This window comes from Felis catus, chromosome F1 (genome assembly GCF_018350175.1).
Source record: "Felis catus isolate Fca126 chromosome F1, F.catus_Fca126_mat1.0, whole genome shotgun sequence".
NCBI lineage: Eukaryota > Metazoa > Chordata > Mammalia > Carnivora > Felidae > Felis > Felis catus.
In genome coordinates, this window is record NC_058384.1 from 68,844,747 (window position 1) to 68,866,687 (window position 21,941).

General features: G+C 41.4%; 1 protein-coding gene across 3 annotated transcripts in view; it reads left to right on the forward strand.

Annotated features, from left to right (window-relative positions):
* The window catches only part of GATAD2B (GATA zinc finger domain containing 2B), an 86,194-nt gene that overhangs the window by 40,308 nt on the left and 23,945 nt on the right, over positions 1–21,941 (forward strand). Inside the window, exon 1 of one of the 3 annotated variants that reach the window (XM_019822542.3) lies at positions 1,246–1,441. The exons of the other annotated variants lie outside the window; for them this stretch is intronic. Within the exon in view, the coding sequence (XP_019678101.2) occupies positions 1,389–1,441 (53 nt within the window). The 5' untranslated portion in view covers positions 1,246–1,388. Of the gene's footprint in view, positions 1–1,245; positions 1,442–21,941 lie in introns of those variants that run through there. 3 annotated transcript variants of the gene reach the window in all.

Here is a 21,941-nt window from a genome sequence, read left to right on the forward strand (position 1 = left end):
GGCTACTGTAAATATTACTGCTATACACATTTTTCTATACGTTTTTGACCGAATCCCTGTTTTCAGTTCTTTTGGATATTTACCTATATAAATGGAGTTGCTGAGTCATGTGATAATTCTAACTTTTTGAAGAACCACCAAGCCATTTTCCAAAGCAACTGTACCATTTTATGTTCCTACCAGAAATGTACAGTTCTAGGATTCCAGTTTCTCCACATCCTCAACACTTACTATTTCCTGCCCTTTTTATTACAGCCATCTTAATGGGTGTGAGTTGGTACCTCATTGTGGTCTTAATTTGCATTTCTCTAATGACTAATGATCTTTGCATGTGCTTATTAGCCATTAATATATCTTCTTGTTCAAGTCCTTTGTCTGCATCTATCGAGCTTTGAGTATATCAAAGACGAAGGAATCCACAGTTCTGATCATTTGAAAAGATTGCTAGAATACCCTTCTCTGGTATCAGTATGAACTCGTAAGTTTTAATTTATACACCTGTTTATGTACACGTGTGCACATACAGAGATAGAAATAGATGTGTGTGTGCTTGTGCGTGTACACGGGTTTCCTTTTTCTGAGAGGACTTGGAAGCAGTTACGCCACCATAGCAATGAGCACACGTGACACCAGGTCTTGTTTCCTAAATGCTATTGTCTGGGGGAAGAAACTCGAGTTCCTTGGAGAAGTGACTTAGGGCAAAGGAAAAACGTCCTTTGGACCTGAAACATGACGTGGCTACCAGAAGAGAATGAAATGCTAAAACAAACAAACAAACAAACAAAATGGTGTACCAACTTGAAGGAGCTTTCAACACTGGATCTGGGACAATTTGAAGAACAAAATAAGTAATGATAGTAACAGATTATAACCCATGGGATAAAATAAATATCCCTAAGCCCATGGTGCTGCAAATAAATATTTGAATAAATAAATACGAGACAGCCATGTATTATAGTAAAATTCAAATTAATAAACATAGAAGGAATGATGGAAACATTAGGCAGATACTGATAATTGTTACAGGCAAGAATTGTCTGTGAATGCTAAAGTTAGTCGGTGGAAGTTGGATGCAAAATGAGATTTTGCAGAGCCTCAGAGTATCTCTTCAGAGTAACGTTCAGTGGAGAAACCTGTCAGACCCACCTCCATCAAGTGATTACAGTTAACATCGTCATAATGCAACATGGTGACATCATGTGCTTGCTGAGAGGATACACTGAGAAGGGTACAGTATCGCTTTTGTGCTATTTTTGTCAAAAATACGTAACTTCAATCTAATGAGAAAACATCACATTAACCCAAATTTGGGGGCATTTTACAAAAGGGCTGGCTGCAAAAGTGTGAATGTGAAGAAAGAATAAAAACTGTCACAGTTAGGAGGAGAGATGCTGGAGATCCACAAGAGCAGTGTCGGGCTGCAGACTGAATGTGGAAACAGGTACGGGAGCCCAGCCGTCTGGGGTTAATGAAGCCAGACATTAATGAGATTTGCAAAAAATGTGAAGTAGTGCCACTCTTCTCACTGTACTGTTCTCTTTTTTGAGAAAATAGTTGTTGTTTTTTCTTATAAAGGATATGTCACTCATGTTAACTTGGAATGTGGGCTTTTTTTTTTTTTAATGAACTAACATTTTTAAAATTCTGTTTTGATTTCTGATATAGTGACTGTTGATAGCTCTAGCCACAAGCAAAATCTCTTTGGAGCCACTGATTTTTTTTTTTTTTTTTTTTTTACATTTATTTATTTTTGAGAGACAGAGACAGAGCACAAGTGGGGGAGGGGCAGAGAGAGGGGGAGACACAGAATCCGAAGCAGACTCCAGGCTCTGAGCTGTCAGCACAGAGCCCGCTGCGGGACTCGAACCCACAAACTGCAAGAGCTCAACTGGCTGAGCCACCCAGGCGCCCCTGGAGCCACTGATTTTTAAAAGTGTCCTCTTAAAGGGATCCTGAGACCAGAAAGTTTTGTGAGCCAGGAGAGTGTGCATGATAACTGCAACAAAGACCCCCCCAAATAGGATGGCTCAGACAAGATACAAAGTATCTCTTTCCTGTACTTGCCTGATGTCCACGGTTCTTGTTGCTGTATTGCTTCATGTGGTAAGCTCAGGAATCGAGTTTCTCTGACATGAACTTTTCTGCTGATGCCCAGGACAGACAGTGGTTCGCATGCTTTAGCGTACATAGTCACCAGGAGGGCTTGTTAAAACACTACTGCTAGTCCCCATCCCCAGCAGTTCTTTCTCTTTTTTTCTTTTCAATGTTTTTTTGGGGGGAGGCGGGGGGGAGAGCGAGCGCGCGTGCACCCGCGAGTGAGCGGGGAAGGGACAGAGAGAAAGAGGGAGAGAGAATCCTAAGCAGGCTCTGCCCTGACAATGCAGAGCCTTATGTGGGGCTCCATCCCACAAACTGTGAGAACACGACCTGAGCCAAAATCGAGTTATACGCTTAACCAACTGAGCCACCCAGGCCTCCCTTTTGGGGGATTTTTAACTTACCTGACAGTAGGTGACGTAGCAGTGAATAATGTAGACCAGTCTTTCACTCCACAGACTTTAAAATTCAGTGGAGGGAGAAAACCGACAATAAGCAAATGCAAAAACAAAATAAAAACAGAAAGCAGAAACAAAACAAAACAAAACCACGTAGTGGAGTGTGCCTGGCTGGCTTAGTTGGAGGAGCATGTGATTCTTGATTTCAGGGTTGTGAGTTTGAGCTCCGTGTTGAGTAGAGATTACTTAAAAATAAAATCTTTAAAAAAAAAAAAACGAGTTTGGGTGTCGTTTGTAGTTTTAAATAGTCGGATCCATGCTGTTCTACCTCAGAAGAGCTAAGACAGTTTCTAATTCAATGTCATATATGTATGTAATTCTTGCTGCTTTAATTTGGAGAAGTGAGTCTTGCCTCAGCAGGAAGTTGATAAAAGGGAATTGTACTTTTCTTTGAACCCCAGCTCCTTTCTTTAAGCTTGATGCTTTTGCAGCAGCTTTAGGAATATTTGCAGTAATCTGCCAGCATCTCTGTAGTTGTGTCAGATTGTTTTCTCTGATTGGCCAGATTTATTTCCAGTTTGCCAGATATCGTTAGTATAATAAGCACTTTAGAGTCAGATATGTTGTGTTTCTATCCTATTGGGAGAGTAGGGTGGTCTCTTTTGATTCTGTGTTATCTAAATCTCCTCTTAATGGAAAATTGTTAATAGAGATCCACATCGATGCGCTTGGTCACACCTTTACTATTCCACCAGTTCCTGGATCCCAGAGATTGCTACCACTGGAACTGTGTGGAAGCAGTCTCTGAAGTGCTCCAATGAGGGGTGCCCAGGTAGCTCAGTTGGTTGAGCATCCGACTCTTGATTTCAGCTCAGGTAATGATCCCGAGGTCATGGGATCAAGCCCCATGTTGGGCTCTGCACTGATCATCGAGCCTGCTTGAGATTCTCTCTCTCCCTCTGCCCCTCTCTTCCCCTCCTGTGCACAGATCTCACTCTCTCAATAAACAAAGAAACAAAATGATCCAATGAAATGGTACATTTGGAGATAATTTCACTCTTTGTAGCATCTAAGATGAAACCTGTTGTGTAGCCATTTTGTTATCCCTTAGGGGCTCTTACCCCCATCTGAGGAATCGGTTTCAGAGTTTGGTTTATATGTGTGTAAATTCCTTTTGGGAGCTGAAATAGGTTACGTTCTGGGAAAGTGCAGAGTTAATTGCCGGGAGTGATTGGCAATAGGAGGCATTAGGTAGCTGGGAAGGAACTCAGCCTTCTGGTTTGCATCTGGGTGGCTTGGGTAGCTTGAAGATGTGCAGGACAGGACCATTGCTTGGCAGGGCCTGCAAGTGCAGTGTGCTTCCGGTTTGGTGGCAGATAAATGGCTGTTCGTTCTGCTGCACGGCTGCAGGGAGAAGGCACAAGCCCCCGGTCTCTGAGGCACTGGTGAGATAGATAGAATTTGCACGTATGAGTGTGTCTGTCCCTTTGAAGTACGCGGATTGTCGTTGGGAGACTTGAGTAGGCCTGCTCTTTGTGGGATAACTAGGTAGCTAGGCTGCTGCTACAGCACTCTCCCTTCTCCGCTATGACTAATTTAGTAGATAGAGCTGTAAATATTCTTGAAGGATATCTGGAGAAAATTTTGTGAGGCCAGAATCTTGGGAGATTTTCCAGTGGCGTGTAGGTCACTGTTTCCCTGTCACCACCACCTCCCAGCTCTTGTTTCCTCAAAATGTAGAAATGTGGTTACTCTCACCATGAATTCAAATGCCTCTGGCTTTTATTAGTCTGTTTATGAATGTGTGGGTGTGGTAAACACATGCTTCATGTGTGTGGTGCTGTTTGCATGTACGTACCTGTGCAAGATAATAATTGAATAAAAGTCTTCAGTGATGGAACGGAACATTACAGGCGACCGCCATCAGTGAAATGAAGCGGGCACCCCTTGCCGTCCCTGGTGTGGTAGAAGGGACATGTCCTGGGCACTGGAATTAGATCTAGGTTTTAACCGTGACTCTCCTGTCGTGTGTGACCTTGGGCATGTTTATTTAGTCTTTCTGAGTCTCCGTTACCTCATTCATAGGATGTGTGGGGGAAATACAGACTGTACTGAGAATTAAGTGAAAAACTGTTGCTGTGGTTCTTAATCCACAGTTTTGGTATTAGCCATCACTCAACTGTTGTTCTCCTATTTTGCCTTCCTCTTTGCCCCCAAACACACCTTGCTACTTTTCTTCCTACTGAAATACACTTTCCCCCAACTGTTTTCAGATTTGTGTGATGAATGGTTTATCTGGGAAGAGGCTCTCCCGAACATGTATGTACAAAATATACTTAGGAGATCTTCTGAGCAGGGTGAAAAATCTCAACCATTCAAAACTCTTCTTTCCTTCCACCCATTGTGGGTGGAGTTTTATCCACCCTGGGATGAAACATGAAAAATACTTGTTTTGTTTCTCCCTTCAAGTGTTATCCCAGTAGTATTCCTCCAGAAACGCTGTATTTGTTCCATTTTGCACAAAGAAAAATGGAGTTTTCTAGATGAGTTCTGGAGGAGATTGGAAAAATGTGGCTTGCTTAGCAATTTACAACCTAAATTGCTTACTTGCCTGTTTCTTTTGTGAAAGTTTAGGCCAATCATTCTTAAACTGTAAAGTGCCTAATAATCAGCAAGAAAAACAAAATGCAGATCCTTTGCTTAGGAAATTCCAGTTTCTTACTTTGAAATGGGCCTGTGAAGAGGCATTTTATTTTTTAGTTTTTAATCTCTCTTTTAAGTTTTTATTTATTTTGAGAGAGCAAGAGAGTCACAAGCCTGGGAAGGGCAGAGAGAAAGAGGAAGAATCCCTAGCAGGTTCCACGCCATTAGCACAGAGACCAGTGCCGGGGCTCGATCTTATGAACTGTGAGATCATGACCTGAGCCGAAATCCAGAGTCAGATGCCTGACCAACTGAGTCACCCAGGTGCCCTGCGATCATGCATTTTAAATAAATACCTGTAGTAATTCTGGTACAGGTAATCTAAAACAACACTTAGAGAAACACCGATTTAAAGTAAAAGAAAAATGACAAAACTAAATGTCTCAGGTGCCATCCACGGATCACACCTTGGTCTCTGTGTTGTCTTCTATAGAGATACTTCTCCAAATCTTCTCTAGGGGAGGACCAGCTTTTTGTTTTGTTTTATAATACAGCATGGGCCAATACGGTGAAATGAATTACTAGAAAAGGAAGATTAAAAAAGATATACAGAAATACAAACCCAGTATTTTTTTATTGTTAGATTCAGCAGGCAAAAAAATTACTCTGTGAGGTTAAAAGAAAAGTTTCTACATGCTTACTCTCAGCTTATGCTTATCTTGTTGCAAAGTGATAACTAACAGTTCACTGGCCAGCGTCAGCCCATGGGCTACGCTTCGGATAGTGTTGTTCTTCAGAGATGAAAAGGATTTTGTGTTGAAACTGGCAAGCTGGAAACAGCTGGTCTCTTCTGCAGTTCCCAGGAAGGCTGATTTTTTTATCTATAAAATTGAGACAGTTTTACTACTTTGCCTATCTTATAGGAATGTTAGGAGGGCCGTATAAAATATAATGTGTGTAAAAGTACACTGCAGACTTAAAAAACTAATGTAAGTTATATTAATCCTCACAAACATTTATTGAATATATTATTTAGCAGGGAGTTTGTCAGCAACGAGGGATGTAGGGAGATATGGCAAGGGGCTTACTATTCATTTTATGTATTTGCCACATAAGGTTGGAAATATGCTGATTAAATTCCAGATTCATAAAATTTCCTAGACTTGAGCAGTCTTGCTCTGAGCATTCCAGGAGCATTCTATTTTTAAAATACGGAACTTTGTGATATTATTTTTTGTAATAGTTCTGAAATAAGAATTTTGAGGGGCACCGTGGTGGCTTAGTCAGTTAAGCGTCTGACTCTTGGTTTTGGCTCAGGTCATCTCATGGTTTGTGGGATATAGCCCCGCATTGGGCTCTGCACTGACAGCAACAAGCCCACTTGGAACTCTCTCTTCCTCCCTGTCCACTCCTGTCCTACTCACACACACACGCTCTCTCAAACTTTTTTTAAAAAATAATTTTTGAAGGCGTATTCATGCTTGTCTAATGGACTGGAAGCATTTTAGAGGCAGGCACCCTTTTCAGTTGAAGTTTCTGGTGCTCCTTGTGTATGGGTCCTTTGCTGTTAATCAAGGAGATTTCCCTTCTCCCAGCTGGCTCCCAGTTTCAGGCTTGCTATCCAGTCCCACACCCTTTCTCTCCTTTGCCCAGCTCCTCCTCTCAGAGCATTTGCGGAAGATGGAGATCCTTGATGTCAGGAATTCATTCACCCGAAAAATTTTTGAGTGCCTGTTATGTACAGGTTAGGTGAAAGAGATAAGAAAATAATACATATGGTGCACCTGGGTGGCTCAGTTAGTTAAGGGTCTGACTTTGCAGCTCATGATCTCGTGGTTCGTGAGTTCAAGCCCCACGTCCTGCTCTGTGCTGATGGCTCAGAGCCTGGAGCCTGCTTCGGATTCTGTGTCTCCCTCTCTCTCTGCCCCTCCCTTGCTCACTCTGTCTCAAAAATAAACATTAAAAAAAAAAAAAAAAAAAACGCATGATTCCTGACCTCTGGGATCTCACAATTTTTTAAGGGAAATGCACAAGTAGTTCAGTAACAAGATCAGTACTGACATGTTCAAAATGTTTTGAGAACACCGAGGGAGGGGATGAGGAAACTTTCATAGATGAGGTGACCATCTAATTTACCATCTAAATTGAGACTCTATCAAAGGGAAAAGGGGGGCTTTTTATCATCATGAAGGGACAAGAGGTATAAACTGGGACTGTTCCATGCAAACTAGTACACACTGTCACCTATTCGTAAAAGATACGTCTTTGTGGGCGCCTGGGTGGCTCAGTCGGTTCAGCGGCCCACTCTTGGTTTCAGTCATGATCTTGTGGTTCATGGGATGGAGCTCCACGTCGGGCTCTGCACTGATGGCATGGGGCCTGCTTAAGATTCCCTCTCTCTCCCCCTCCTCCCTCTCTGTCCCTCCTCTGTTTCCGTGCTCTTGCTGTCTGTCTGTCTGTCTGTCTCTGTCTCTCTCTCAAAATAAATATACTTGAAAAAACTGTCTTTGTATAGTGTTAAAGAGTTGGAAGATTTACTAAGTAAAGAAAATGTCACAGTTATGAGAGAATATATAGGTGTGCCAGACCCATATTATACTTAGGGACAGGAGTGGCAGAAGGTAAGGTTGCTAAGGTAGATTGGGACCAGGTGATGTAGGGACCTATGTGCTATTGTTGGAGGTAATGAGAAGCCTCTCATATTAAGGCTGGGATGGTAAGTTTAGACTTTTTTCTTTTTTTAATGATTGTTTATTTTTGAGAGTGAGAGAGACAGAGTGTGAGGGGGAGGGGCAGAGAGGGAGACCAGAATCCAAAGCAAGCTCCAGGCTCTGAGCTGTCAGCACAGAGCCCAATGCGGGGCTCAAACTCACGAACTCAACCATGAGATCAAGACCTGAGCCGAAGTTGGACACCCGACCCACTGAGCCCGGCGCCCCCCCCCCTTTTTTTTTGAGATCACTTTTACAGGCTATGTGGAAGGTGAATGGGGTGGGGGCAGGGGAACCTTTGATACTGAGACCACAAGATCATATTTAAAGTATTTGCTGTAGGTTAGGAGAGAAAATAGGATATTCTGAACTGAAGAGTGTCAGGAAAGTTGGAAAGAACAGAGAGACTCCAGAAATACTTAAATCCTTAGAGACATTTAGACTTGTGGGGAAAAGTCACTCTGCTTCCAAGATACCTGCTTCTGGCTTTCTTTTTACCTCAGACCACCCCCCATCTTCTTTGCTAGGTGTTCTCTAAATGTTATAATGCGTAAATGTTGGGCTCTTCTCTGTTTGCTGTCTCTGTTTCTAAATGATTTTGTGTACCCCTGTGACTTCACACTCTTGCCTGTATGCTTAGGGCTCCTGAATTTATGGCTTCGCCCTACACATCTCTTAGCTCTAGCTTGTGTCTCATAGGTTTTTCAGAGTTAATGTCTTAGAGCTACACTTTTCATTTTTCACTCTAAACATAGCATTATTCACCATTTTCATACAAGGCATCATCATGTGCTTTTTCTCACAGTTCACATCTAGTACATCAGGATTTCTCTTGGCCCTTCTTTCAAGGTGTGTATCCTAACTGGTACTCTCAATTCAAGGCCGCACCTGATTTGGTCCCTCGATTACCTCTTCTACCTCGTTTCCTACCACTCTCCCTCTGGGATATGGCATTTCAGCTTTGCTTTTTTTTTTTTTTTTTTTTAAATACTGTTTCTTGCACATATTAAGCACGTGTCTTAAGCAGCAAGAATTTCCTGACTTGCTCCATTCTCTCTCAGATACATTCAGACCTCACTTCCTCACTTCATTGAGGACTTAGCTCAAATGTTCTCTCTTTAGACAGGAGTTTCCAGACTGTGCTTTAAGAAGTTTCCCCTTGGGGCACCTGGGTGGCTTAGTCGGTTAAGCGTCTGACTTCAGCTCAAGTCATGCTCTAACAGTTTGTGAGTTCGAGCCCCGCATCGGATTCTGTGCTGACAGCTCAGAGCCTGAAGCCTGCTTGCGATTCTGCGTCTCCCTCCCCTGCTTGCACTCTGTCTCTCTCAAAAAAATGAATAAATGTTAAAAAAAAAAATAAAGAATAGTTTCCCCTTCCCCCTCCCTCATCTAACACTCTCTAACCCCTTTTGATGCTTAACCTGTTTTGAAGGTGCTTACCACTGCTTTATATGTGTATATGTTATTTATTTCCCACTAGAACATTAAGCCCAGGAGGATAGAGACTGCTCAACACTGTATCCTCAGTGCTTAGAATAATGCTAATAACAGGTAGCAGGCATTTCACAAATACTGTATTTCATAGAATCTAAGGAGTATCCATGCTCTGTCCAGGCACGCTCCTCTCCCAGTGCCTCCAGCTCTTCACCAACCTGCAAGTTCCTGAACCCCGTATTGTTTGGATTTTACAGAGGCTTCCTCACATAGACATGGTGTATCATTAACTCAATTTCCAGCCCCTGTCTGGAGGATGGGGATGGGGAGTGAGAATTTCAAGCTTCTAATCAGGGCTTGGTCTTTCTGGTGACCAGTCCCCACCCGGGAGTCCTCCAAGCACCCACCCGGCATCACCTCGTCCGAACAAAAGATGCCCCCAGTGTTCTTATCACTTAGGAAATTACAAGAGTTTTAGGAACTCTGTGCCAGGAACCGGAGGCAGAGACCGACATACGTATTTTCTGTTCCCTCACACAAGCCCAACGGTAACCACAACCATAGCTCAGGAGGGCTACGTGCACTTCACCGTAATGTTGCTGCTCAGTCGAGGGTCACTGTCCGTGTTCTTGTGGCACGTTACTTTCCTGTTCTCTGTGGTCGAGTTAAAGGCCTCCTTTTGAAAAAGGAGTATGTTCTGTTCTGCCTGCTCTCTTTTTTTCAGTTAAAACAATCTAAAAAGCTTTTAACTTTTAAGAAGTATGAAAATGTTTAAATATATCTATATAGTTATACGTAACAGCGAACAGCTTATGTAATTGCCATCTTCAGTTAACAATATTTGCCGTATTTGTTTCATGATATATAGCATATGCATATTTTTTCTGAACCATTCCAAAGTAAATAATTTACTTCTTACTCTTAACCAACTGAGCCACCCAGGCACCCCTGTTTATTTGAAGCCGAGAGACATGTCTGGTCTGAAAAGATACCGAAGTAGTTATTATGAATATAAAGTTTACACTTTCAGATCATTTTTGACCTTGGGAGACCATAGAACTCTAAAACTCTTTGCAGTTGCATTACAAAACACCTGGTAATGCTGGATAAAATATAGCAAACTTTTTTTTTTTTTCCTTTTTAAAAAACTTCCTTTTCGGGGTGCCCGGGTGGCTGAGTCCGTTGAGCGTCCGACTTCGGCTCAGGTCATGATCTTCGCGGCCAATGAGTTCGAGCCCCACATGCGTCGGGCTCTGTGCTGACAGCTCAGAGCCTGGAGTCTGCTTAGGATTCTGTGTCTCCCTGTCTGTCTGCCCCACCCCCGCTCATGCTCCATCTGTCTCTCTGTGTCTCTGTCAAAAATAAATAAACATTAAAAAATTTTTTTTAAATAAAAAATAAAAAACTTCCTTTTAAATGCATAGCTGAGGGACATCTGGGTGGCTCAGGCGGTCAGGCATCCTACTTCAACTCAGGCCATGCATGATCTCACGGTTTGGGAATTTGAGCCCCGCATCGGGCTCTGTGCTGACAGCTCAGAGCCTGGAGCCTGTTTCAGATTCTGTGTCTCCCTCTCTCTCTGCCCCTCTCCTGCTCACACTCTCTCTCTCTCTCAAAAATAAATGAATATTTAAAAAAATAATAATAAATGCATAGCTGAGCCTGAAAGAAATAAGGAAAATCATCAAGGACAACAAATGAAAGGTGAACTGACAATGAGCAGGGTGTATGTGACTTAATGCTGTGACAGTTCTGGTGCTTTTCTAGTCTCAGTAACCAAAAGACTTGGTTTTAATGCTTATGAGGGTTCCAGAGAGACAGCATTAGGCCTAAATGGAGCAGAGTTAGAGATGAGAATCCTCACAGAAGACTGGGAGCCTTTATTTTTTTTTTTTGTTTTTAATTTTTAAAAATGTTTTATTTATTTTTGAGAGAGAGAGGGACAGAGCGTGAGCAGGGTAGGAGCAGAGAGAGAGGGAGACACAGAATCCAAAGCAGGCTCCAGGCTCTGAGCTGTCAGCACAGAGCCCAACACGGGGCTCAAGCTCGGGAACAGTGAGATCATGCCCTGAGCCGAAGTCGGACACCCAAGCGACTAAGCCACCCAGGCACCCCGAAGACTGGGAGCCTTATAAAATTTTTTTTTTAGTTTATTTTTTGAGAGAGAGAGAGAGAGACACACACACACACACACACACACACCCGGGGGCGGGGGGGGGGCAGAAAGAGACAGGGATAGACAGAGAGAGGGAGGGAGGGAGGGAATATCCTAAGCAAGCTCTGCACTGTCAGCTCAGAGCCTGATGTGGTACTCGAACTCACGAACCATGAGATCATGACCTGAGCTGAAATCATGAGTCAGACACTTAATTGACTGAGCCACCCAGGTGTCCCAAGGCTGGGAGCCTTGAAGGCTCAAGAAAAGGAGGTGACCATAAAAAATTCCATCCCCTAGTTCAAACAAACAAGGAAACTTGTAGAACCTAGAACTATGGGTTCTGATTAGGGATTGGTGGGAATATCCCCTGAAAATTTATGTAGGGCCTACACTCCTACAGGGTTAAATTATTTTTGTCTTGATATCCCCAAGCTGAGAAGTAAATATAAAAAATATTTAGAACCCTTTATGCCCTTGGGGTAACTGGCAGGAGCATATGGAAAACTACTCTGGAGGAACAGGTCCACAGTCCAAACCACAAAAGTCCCAATGAAGACAAAGCTCACAGTAAAAAAAAAAAAATTAAAAATAACAACAACAACAAAAAAATAACAAAAAGCACACACCAAAAAAACCCAATTCATTTACCATGAACAAGAATCACTTAACAAAAATCAATAGGAACTGAGACTTAAGATAATAAATCTCTTGATTACAGTTTATAAAATAAGTATATTTAAATAGTTAAGTACAAAGATTTTGAAAGAGTAGAAAAAAATGCTTTGGGGGAGACAGACTTGAACAATGAACCAAATAAAATATCTAAAAATGCAGAATATGGTCTTCTATTCAGCAGGTATTTATCTAGTACATTTTATGGGCCAGGCACTGAATAAAATAGGAAAAAACAAACAAAAACACCTCTGCCAAGGAGCTTAACATTTTCATTGGTAGGAAACAGACCACCAAATATAAACGTGGAATAGTAGTCATAGAAAAGAAGGAAAGCTTGCCATTTGCGACAACATGAATGGATCTTGAGAGCATTATGCTAATTGAAGTAAGTGAGAGAGAAAGACACCGTCTCATATGTGGAATCTAAACACAACACAACAAACAACTGAGAACTCACAAACTCACAGAGAACAGATTAATGGTTGCTGATGGGGGTGGGAAGATGAAATGGGTGAAGTTGGTCAAAAGGTACAAACTTACTTCCAAAATAAGTAAGTTACAGAGATGCTTGTTAATCCATGGAGATGGAACGGACAGCATGGTGTGACTGTAGCTAATGATGCTGTATTATGTATTTGGAAGTTGCTCCAAGCAAGTAGATCTGAAAGTTCTCAGCACAAGAAAGAAATTTAACTGTATGGTGATGGATAGTAAGACTTATTGTGGCAATTACTTAATATGTGTAAATGTCAAATCTTTATTATGTACATCTGAAACTAGTTTAATGTTACCTGTCAATTATATCTCAGTTTTTAAAAAAGCATAAATGATCCTAAATTAGGATCATTTCAGATATATGATATATATTTCATATATCACTTCAGATATATGAAGTCCTGAAGGCCAAGTGAAGAAAGCATTTCAAAAAGAAGGAATACTGATTTGTTTAAATAGTGCTGAAAATTCAAGTCAAATGAGGACTGATTTTTTTTTTTTAAGTTGAGGGGAAAAAAAACTGTTGGATTTGGTAGCATGAAGTTAATTAGTGACTTGGAAAAGATGGTTTCTTTATGTTGAAAGAACAAAATCTGAACTGAAGTCGTTTCAAGAGAAAGTGGAGACCATATAGAGGACACTTGAGGAATTTTGCTGTACAGTGTACAGGGAAATGGGGCAATAAATGGAACAGAATAAGAGGTCATGGGAAAATTTCTCCAAAGTAAAAGTAGTACACCAAGTTGGTGTGAAGAGATGGAATGATTCTCAACATTTGCTGAATGATGGAACCAACGAGGGAGTATATTTTTTATTTTCGTTTTTTAAAGAGAGTGTACATTGCTCATGAGCAGGGGAAAAGCAGAGAAACTGTGAGATCATGACCTGAGCCAAAATCAAGAGTCGGACGCTTAACTGACTAAGCTATCCGGGCCTCCCCAGTTGGGAGTTTATTAAGGCACGGATGCTTGAGTCCTATGGCAGACCAATTAAATCAGAAGCTTTAGGAGTGGGACCTCTGGTATCGGTTTGTCTTTTTGGTTTTTTTTTTTTTTTTTTCTCCTACAGTTCCTCAGATGATTCTAATGTGTATTCAAAGTTGATCTGTTCTGCAGTAGATCAGTGAAATTAAAAATTCAGAAGATGTGTTTGTTAAACAGCATATTCAACATAGCTGAAGAGAGAATGGGGAACAACAGGAGAAAATTACACAGAATATAGCACAGAGATAGGAAGAAATGGAAAATACGAAGAAAAGTTTTGAGACCTGGAGACCAGAATAAGATGACCCAAGATGTATCTCAGGGGTTCTAGCATAGAATAGAGGAAAATGGAGATGGTAATAATATTCAAAGAGATAATGGCTGAGAATTTTCCAGAATTGTTAAGTATATGAATCTTCAGGAAAATACAACTAATCCTGAAAGGATCAGTAAAACAAAACACATTAGAACGCATGAGTGATACTAAGTTTTGTAGGATGTCAAAGACAAAGAACTTATGAAAGCAACCAGGGAGGAAAAAAAGAGTTCCACAAAAGAATGAAAATTAGACTTAAACCAAACTTCTCAACAAGAAAATGCCAGGAAAGTATTTTCAAAGTACACAGAAAAGATACCTGAACTAGAATTCTATTTTCACTCCAGAGTGAGGAGAAAATAAACATTTTCAGGTAAATTTGAATTGTTTAGCAGCTATGTGTTCTACTAAAAGAATTAATAAAGGATATGTATCAGGAAAAGAGAATTTGAATCCACTAAGATTGGCAGGACAAAAAGAAGTTTGTTGGTAAATCTAAATTAGCTTTTACTATATCTAACGCACTAATTATGACAAATTTGATAGGAGCTAAAAAACAAAATAGGGTTGAAATAAAACAGAGAAAATGAAATAAAGAAAATTTAAGTCAGTCCAGTTGATAGAAGTCATAAGAGACCAAAAAAGAAGCACAGAACAAGCAAGATGATAGAATGAAGAGGGTAGAAATAAAACCAAATATATTAGTAATCATGATAGTAAATTTAAATGAACTAAACTAGGCAGCTAAAAAAAAAAATTAGGTTGAATGGAAAAATTCAGGTAAATACTGTAAAAAAGACACAAGTTTAAAAAAAAAAAAGGCACAGAAATTGAAATTAAGAATGGAAAAAGATGTTTCAGATGTTTCAAGTAAATCAGAAAGTTGATGTGCTCATATTAACAGACAAAATAAGGTTTGAGGCCATAATTAGAGGAACTTTTAAGATACAAGTAAATATAAATTATAAAGGAGAACTTTGATAAAGGAAATTTTAAATGACTAAAAAATATTTCATCTTCGTTTTTAAAAGTTTTTAAGTTTTTTATTTTATTTTTTTTACTTTTTTTAGTGTTTATTCATTTTTGAGAGAGAGAGACAGAGCGTGAGCAGGGGATGGGCAGAGAGAGGGAGACAGAATCTGAAGCAGGCTCCAGGTTCTGAGCTGTCAGCATAGAGCCCGACGTGGGACTCAAACCCACAAACTGTGAGATCACAACCTGAACCAAAGTCAGACGCTTAACTGAGCCACCCAGGCACCCCTAAGATTTTTATTTTATCTTATTTTATTTTATTTTATTTTATTTTATTTTATTTTATTTTATTTTTTAATAATTTAATGTTTATTTTTGAGAGAGAGAGAGAGAGGCAGACTGCAAGTGGGAGAGGTGTAGAAACAGAGGGAGACACAGAATCTGGAAGCAGGCTCCAGGCTCCAAGCTGTCAGCACAGAGCCCGATGTGGGGCTGGAACCCACAAACTGTGAGATCATGACCCGAGCTGAAGTAGGTCGCTTGACCGACTGAGCCACTCTGGCACCCCTAAGATTTTTATTTTATTTTATTTTATTTTATTTTATTTTATTTTATTTTATTTTATTTTATTTTATTTTTTATTTATTTTTTTTTAAACGTTTATTTATTTTTGAGACAGAGAGAGACAGAGCATGAGCAGGGGAGGGGCAGAGAGAGAGGGAGACACAGAATCTGAAACAGGTTCCAGGCTCTGAGCAGTCAGCACAGAGACCGATGCAGGGCTCGAACTCATGGACCGTGAGATCATGACCTGAGCCAATCCATGAACTGTGAGATCGTGACCTGAGCCGAAGTCGGACGCTTAACTGACCGAGCCACCCAGGCGCCCCAAGATTTTTATTTTAAATACAATCTATACCCCGATGTGGGGCGCGAACTCATGACCCCAAGATCAAGAGTCAGTCACATACTCTACTGACTGAGCCAGCCAGGCACCCCTGTTTTTAAAAGAAATGTTTTGGGGCCCCTGGGTGGCTCAGTCGGTTACGCATCCGACTTCGGCTCAGGTCACGATCTCACAGTTCGTGGATTCAAGCCCTGCGTTGGGCTCTGTGCTGACAGTTCAGAGCCTGGCACCTGCTTCGAATTCTGTGTCTCTCTCCTCCTCCTCCTCCTCCTCCTCCTCCTCCTCCTCCTCTTCTCTCTCTCTCTCTCTCTCTCTCTCTCACACACACACACACACACACACACACACACACACACACACACACACAAATAAATTCTAAAAAAAGTTTTTTTAAAGCTATGTTTTGATAAGTATGATATTCTGGGTTGTCAGATTTTTTCTTTTACTCACTCCCTGTTGCATTATTTCCAACAAGAAATCTGATGTCCTTATTTTTGCATAACGTGTCTTCCTTTCCCTCCCCTGTCCCAGCTACTTTTAAGATTCTGTAGTAGTTCTGGGCAGTTTAATTATGATGTCCCTTGGTATAGCTTTCCTCATGTTTCTTGTGCTCAGGGTTTATTGAGATTCTTGGATTTGTAGGTTTATAGTTTTCGTTGTTAATTTTTAGCCATTATTTATTCATATATTTTTTATGTCCACTCCCATCTCCTTTCTCTGAGGGACTCCAGTTACCTGTATATTAGACTGCTTAAAGTTGTCCCCTAGTCCCCTGATACTCTTCTTTTTCATTCTTTTTTCTTCTTTTTTTTAAGTTTTTTTAAGTTTGTTTATTTTATTTTTTTTTTAATTTTTTTTTCAACGTTTATTTATTTTTGGGACAGAGAGAGACAGAGCATGAACGGGGGAGGGGCAGAGAGAGAGGGAGACACAGAATCGGAAACAGGCTCCAGGCTCCGAGCCATCAGCCCAGAGCCTGACGCGGGGCTCGAACTCACGGACCGCGAGATCGTGACCTGGCTGAAGTCGGACGCTTAACCGACTGTGCCACCCAGGCGCCCCAAGTTTGTTTATTTTTTGAGAGAGAGAGAGAGAGAGAATGCGCAGGGGAGGGGCAGTGAGAAAGGGAGACAGGGGATCTGAAGCAGGCTCTGTGCTGACAGCAGAGAGCCTGATGTGGGACTCGAATTCATGAACCATGAGATCATGACCTGGGCTGAAGTGGGACGCTTAACTGAATGAGCCACCCAGAAGCCCCTTATTCTTTATCTGTCTTTGATTTGGGGTGATTTTTATTACTAGGTCTTCTAGTTGATTAAATCTTTTTTCTCTAGTAGCTAATCTATTAATATCATCCATTGTGTTTTTTAACATCTTTATTGAGGTACATTTTACCTGCCACAAAATTCAGCTATTTCGAGTGTACAATTTAATGGTTTTAGTATATTCAGAGTTGTGCAGCTATCCCCACAGTCTAAGATTAGAACATTTTCATCGCTCCAAAAAGAAACCCCTGACCCATAAGGAGACATTCCCCATTTTGACCCTCTCTTCAGCTCTAGGCAGCCACTAGTCTTTCAATTTGCATAGATTTGCCTAGTCTGGATTTTTCATGTAAATGGAATCATACAATATATGGCCTTTTGTGACTGACTTCCTTCACTTAGGTAATGTTTTCAAGGTTCATGTATGTTGTAATTCTTCTTTTCTTTAATTTCTTTTTTTTAATGTTTATTTTTGAGGGAGAGAGAAAGCAGAGTGTAAGCAGGGGCAGGGAGGGGCAGAGAGAAAGAGGGAGACACAGAATCCGAAGCAGGCTCCAGGCTCTGAGCTGTCAGCACAGAGCCCGACTCGGGGCTCGAACTCACAGACCGTGAGATCATGACCTGAGCCAAAGTTGGACGCTCAACCGACCGAGCCACCCAGGTGCCCCGTAATTCTTCTTTTCTTTTTCAACTTTATTTATTTATTTTGAGAGAGCAAGCACTAGTGGGGGAGGGGCAGAAAAAGAGAGGCAGAGACAGAGAATCCCACGCAGGCTCCACACTGTTAGCATAGAGCCTGATGTGGGGTTCAGACTCACAAATTGTGAGATCATGACCTGAGCCAAAGTCCGTCAGATGCTTAACTGACTGAGCCTCCCAGGTGCCCCTTTGTGTTATAATTCTTATCAGTACTTCATTCCTTTTTGTGGCTGTGATATTCCATTGTACGGATCTACCATATTTTGTCACTTGGTGGGCATTTGGGTTGTTTCCACTTTTCAGCTATTATGAATAATGCTGCTGTGAACATTGATGCACAAATTTTTGCGTGGAAATAATGTTTTCAGTCCTCTTGGGTGTATACCTAGCAGTGGAATGTGTGGGTCATTGGTAACTGTACATTTAACTTTAGGAGGAACTGCCAAGTTCTTTGCCAAAGTGATTGTGCTGTTTCACATTCCCACCAGCAGTGTGTGAAGATCCCACTTTCTCTATGTGTTCCCACCACTTACTTCTTTGTGACAGCCATCTTTCTGCAGCTCTCACCTCTGTGGTTCTCTGCCCTTCTTGAAATCTAGCTGCCTTTGTCTCACTGCACCCGCGTCTCCATTACTTGGGCTTACAAGATGCCTCGCTCTGCCTCAGGTTCCCCTGCCTATACCACGTGCTTGAAACTCTCAAGACAAGAAATGAGGGCAGTTGGCGAGCTCACCTCATTTGCTTCTGGCTCCTGTGGGATCCTGCCTTTGTTGCCTGATGTCCAGTGTCTTGAAAACCCTCATTTTGTGTATTTTGCTGGGGGGGTGCGGGGTGGTGGGATTTGTTATTTCAGGTGGGAAATTAAATCCAGCCAGCCATGTTAACGCCATCTTGGCCAGACGTGGACTTGGCATCATTAAATATCAGCAAATTGATGCCTAATTGTTGAACTGGAGAATGGGTTACTAATCTGTATATTTTTCTTGTGGTGTTCTACAGCAGTTAAATAAACTAGAGCTTCATGCATTCACTTGGATAAATTTTAAATATTAAAAAAACTGAATATTGGGGCGCCTGGGTGGCGCAGTCGGTTAAGCGTCCGACTTCAGCCAGGTCACGATCTCGCGGTCTGTGAGTTCGAGCCCCGCGTCAGGCTCTGGGCTGATGGCTCAGAGCCTGGAGCCTGCTTCCGATTCTGTGTCTCCCTCTCTCTCTGCCCCTCCCCCATTCATGCTCTCTCTCTCTCTCTGTTCCAAAAATAAATAAAAGTTGAAAAAAAATAAAAAAAAAAAACTGAATATTGAAAAGCAAATGAAAAAGATATGTACAAGCACTACTTTTTTTTAAGTTTATTTTGAGGGAGAGAGTGAAAGTGAGGGAGCGGCAGAGAGAGAGAGAGGATCCCAAGCAAGCTCCACACCATCAGCACAGAGCCCAGTGTGGGGCTCAAACCCACGAACCGCGAGATCATCACCTGAGCCAAAGTCAGGAGTCCAGCCCTTAACCGACGGAGCCACCCAGGTACCCCTACAAGAGTTACTTTTTAAACTGTAAAAACTCACAAACTATACTATATGTTATTTAAGGGTATAGATAGCAATAATCTTGTAAAAATGTTCATAGAAATGATAAATCCATACTAATGCCCCTGGGGAGAGAAGGAGAAGAGGGGGTAGAGAACGGTTTGGACATGAAGTTACACAAAGTGCTTCGACTGTATGTGTAGTGTTGAATTTCTCTCTTTGCCCTCCCCTGCTCTTGCTCGCGCGCGCTCTCTCTCAAAGTAAATAAATAAATTTTAACAAAAAATGGGGAAAAGACAAGAACAGAGAGTTTTCACAAAGGAGGATTTACATATGGCAGATAAACACATAAAGAGATAATCAACATCATTAGCCATTAGAGAAATGCATGTGAAAACTGTAGTGAGCTACCACTCCAGAACTCTCAAGAGTGGCTGAAATAAAGAATGAGGGTAGCATCAAATGCCGGTGAGGATGTGGAGAAACTCAACTTCTCAACCACTGCTTACGGGGACATGTGACGATGTAACTACACTGGAAAACGCATTAGTGGTTTCTTCTGAAACTGAACATTGGGGCAGGTTAGGCATTCAAGTCTTGATTTCGGCTCAGGTCATGATCTCGTAGTTCATGAGTTCAAGCCCCGCACTGGGCTCAGGCCTGCTTGGGATTTTCTCTCGCTCTCCCTCCCTCTCTCTCTCTCTGCCCTTTCCCTACTCATTCTCCCTAAATAAATAAATAAACTTAAAAAAATTTTTAATTAAACAGTAATCTGCCATATTACTGAGCAGCCACTCTCTTAAGCATTTACCCCAGAAAAATGAAAGCTTATGTTTCTGCAAAAACTTGTGTATGAATGTCCATCACAGCTTTATTTGTTATAGCAAAAAAAAAAACAAAAACAAACTAGAAACAACTCTGTTGTCCTTCAGCAGGTGAATAAATAATGGTACATTCATATATCATGGACTACTAGTCAGCAATAAAAAGAAACAAACTGTTGGTATGTGCAACAACTTGGATGAATCTCAAGAGAATTATACTAAAAGCCATTTTTAAAAAGCCAACCTCAGGGGCACCTGGGTACCTCAGTCAGTTAAGCATCCAAGTCCTGATCTCTGCTTAGGTCTTGATCTCAGGGTCGTGAGTTCAAGCCCCGTGTTGGTTTCCATACTGGGCATGGAGCCTACTTAATAATTAAAAAAAAAAAAAAACAAAAACAAAAACCAACCTCCGAGTTGTATACTGTGTGGTTCCCGTTATATCTGTGAAAAGATGAAATTTTCGGTATGGAAAACAGATTGGTGGTCATCATCAGGGTTTGGGATGTGGTTTGGAGGTGGTAAAAGGGTGGATATGGTTATCAAGTGGCAGCAGGAGGGGCCCTTGAGATGATGGAAATGTTGACTCTAATGGATAAATGCACCTACAAATGTTGGTAACGTTGTGTAGAATGAAATAAGCACAAATGAATCCAAGTAAACCTGGAGAAGATCTACAGATTAAATGGGACTCCTGGGTGACTCAGTCGGTTAAGCGTCCGACTTCGGCTCAGGTCACGATCTCACAGTTCGTGAGTTCGAGCCCCACATTGGGCTCTGTGCTGACAGCTCAGAGCCTGGAGCCTGCTTTAGATTCTTCTCTCCCTCTCTCTCTCTGCCCTTCCCCCACTCATGCTCTGTCTCTCTCTCTCAAAAATAAACATTAGAAAAAAAATTTTTTTAGGGGCGCCTGGGTGGCTCAGTCAGTTGAGCATCAGGCTTCAGCTCAGGTCATGATCTCACAGTTTGTAGGTTCGAGCCCCGCATCAGGCTCTGTGCTGACAACTTAGAGCCTGGAGCCTGCTTCTGATTCTGTGTCTCCCTCTCTCTCTCTGCTCCTTCCCCACTCATGCTCTGTCTCTCTCTTTCTCCTTCAAAAATAAACAAAAACATTAAAAAAAATTACAAAAAAAATTTTTTTAAATAAAAAGTCTTTAGATTTGGGGGTACCTGGCATATGACTCTTGATCTCAGGGTTGTGAATTCAAGCCCTGTGTTGGGTGTGGAGATTACTAAAAAAAAAAATTAAGTTAAAGTCTTCAGATTAAGGCAAGTATTAGAATTCATGAGAAGGGTATATTTATTTTATATACAGTAAAACCATGGATTGCGAGTAACTTGTTCTGTGAGTGTGTTCTGCAAGACGAGCCAACATTTCTAATAAATTTTAACTTGATAAATGAGCGATGTCTTGCCCTATGAGTAGTATGTCACACCAAATGTCACATGATCACAACTAATGGCCCCCATGCAGAAAAGCGTTGAAAAGAAAGGCAGTGAGAAGGAGATGATTATGGTGGAAGTTAAGGAAATCATCAAGAAGTACAAACAAGGTATACAAGTGACCAAAATTGCAAGATTTTATAAGAAGTCGATGTCAACCATTTGCACAGTATTAAAGAAGAAATAGGGAGCCAAATGCAGCAAAAGGAGTCACGAGATTATCAAAGCAACGGCCAGGTGTTCTGGAAGATGTAGAAAAGTTGCTTCTGATTTTGATAAATGAGAAGCAACTAGCAGGTGACACTGTGACCGAGAACTTTATCTGTGAGAAGGCAAAGGCCTTGTATACCGACCTCATAAGTAAACTGCCAGGTATGTCAACAGAAAACAAAGAAGCCTTC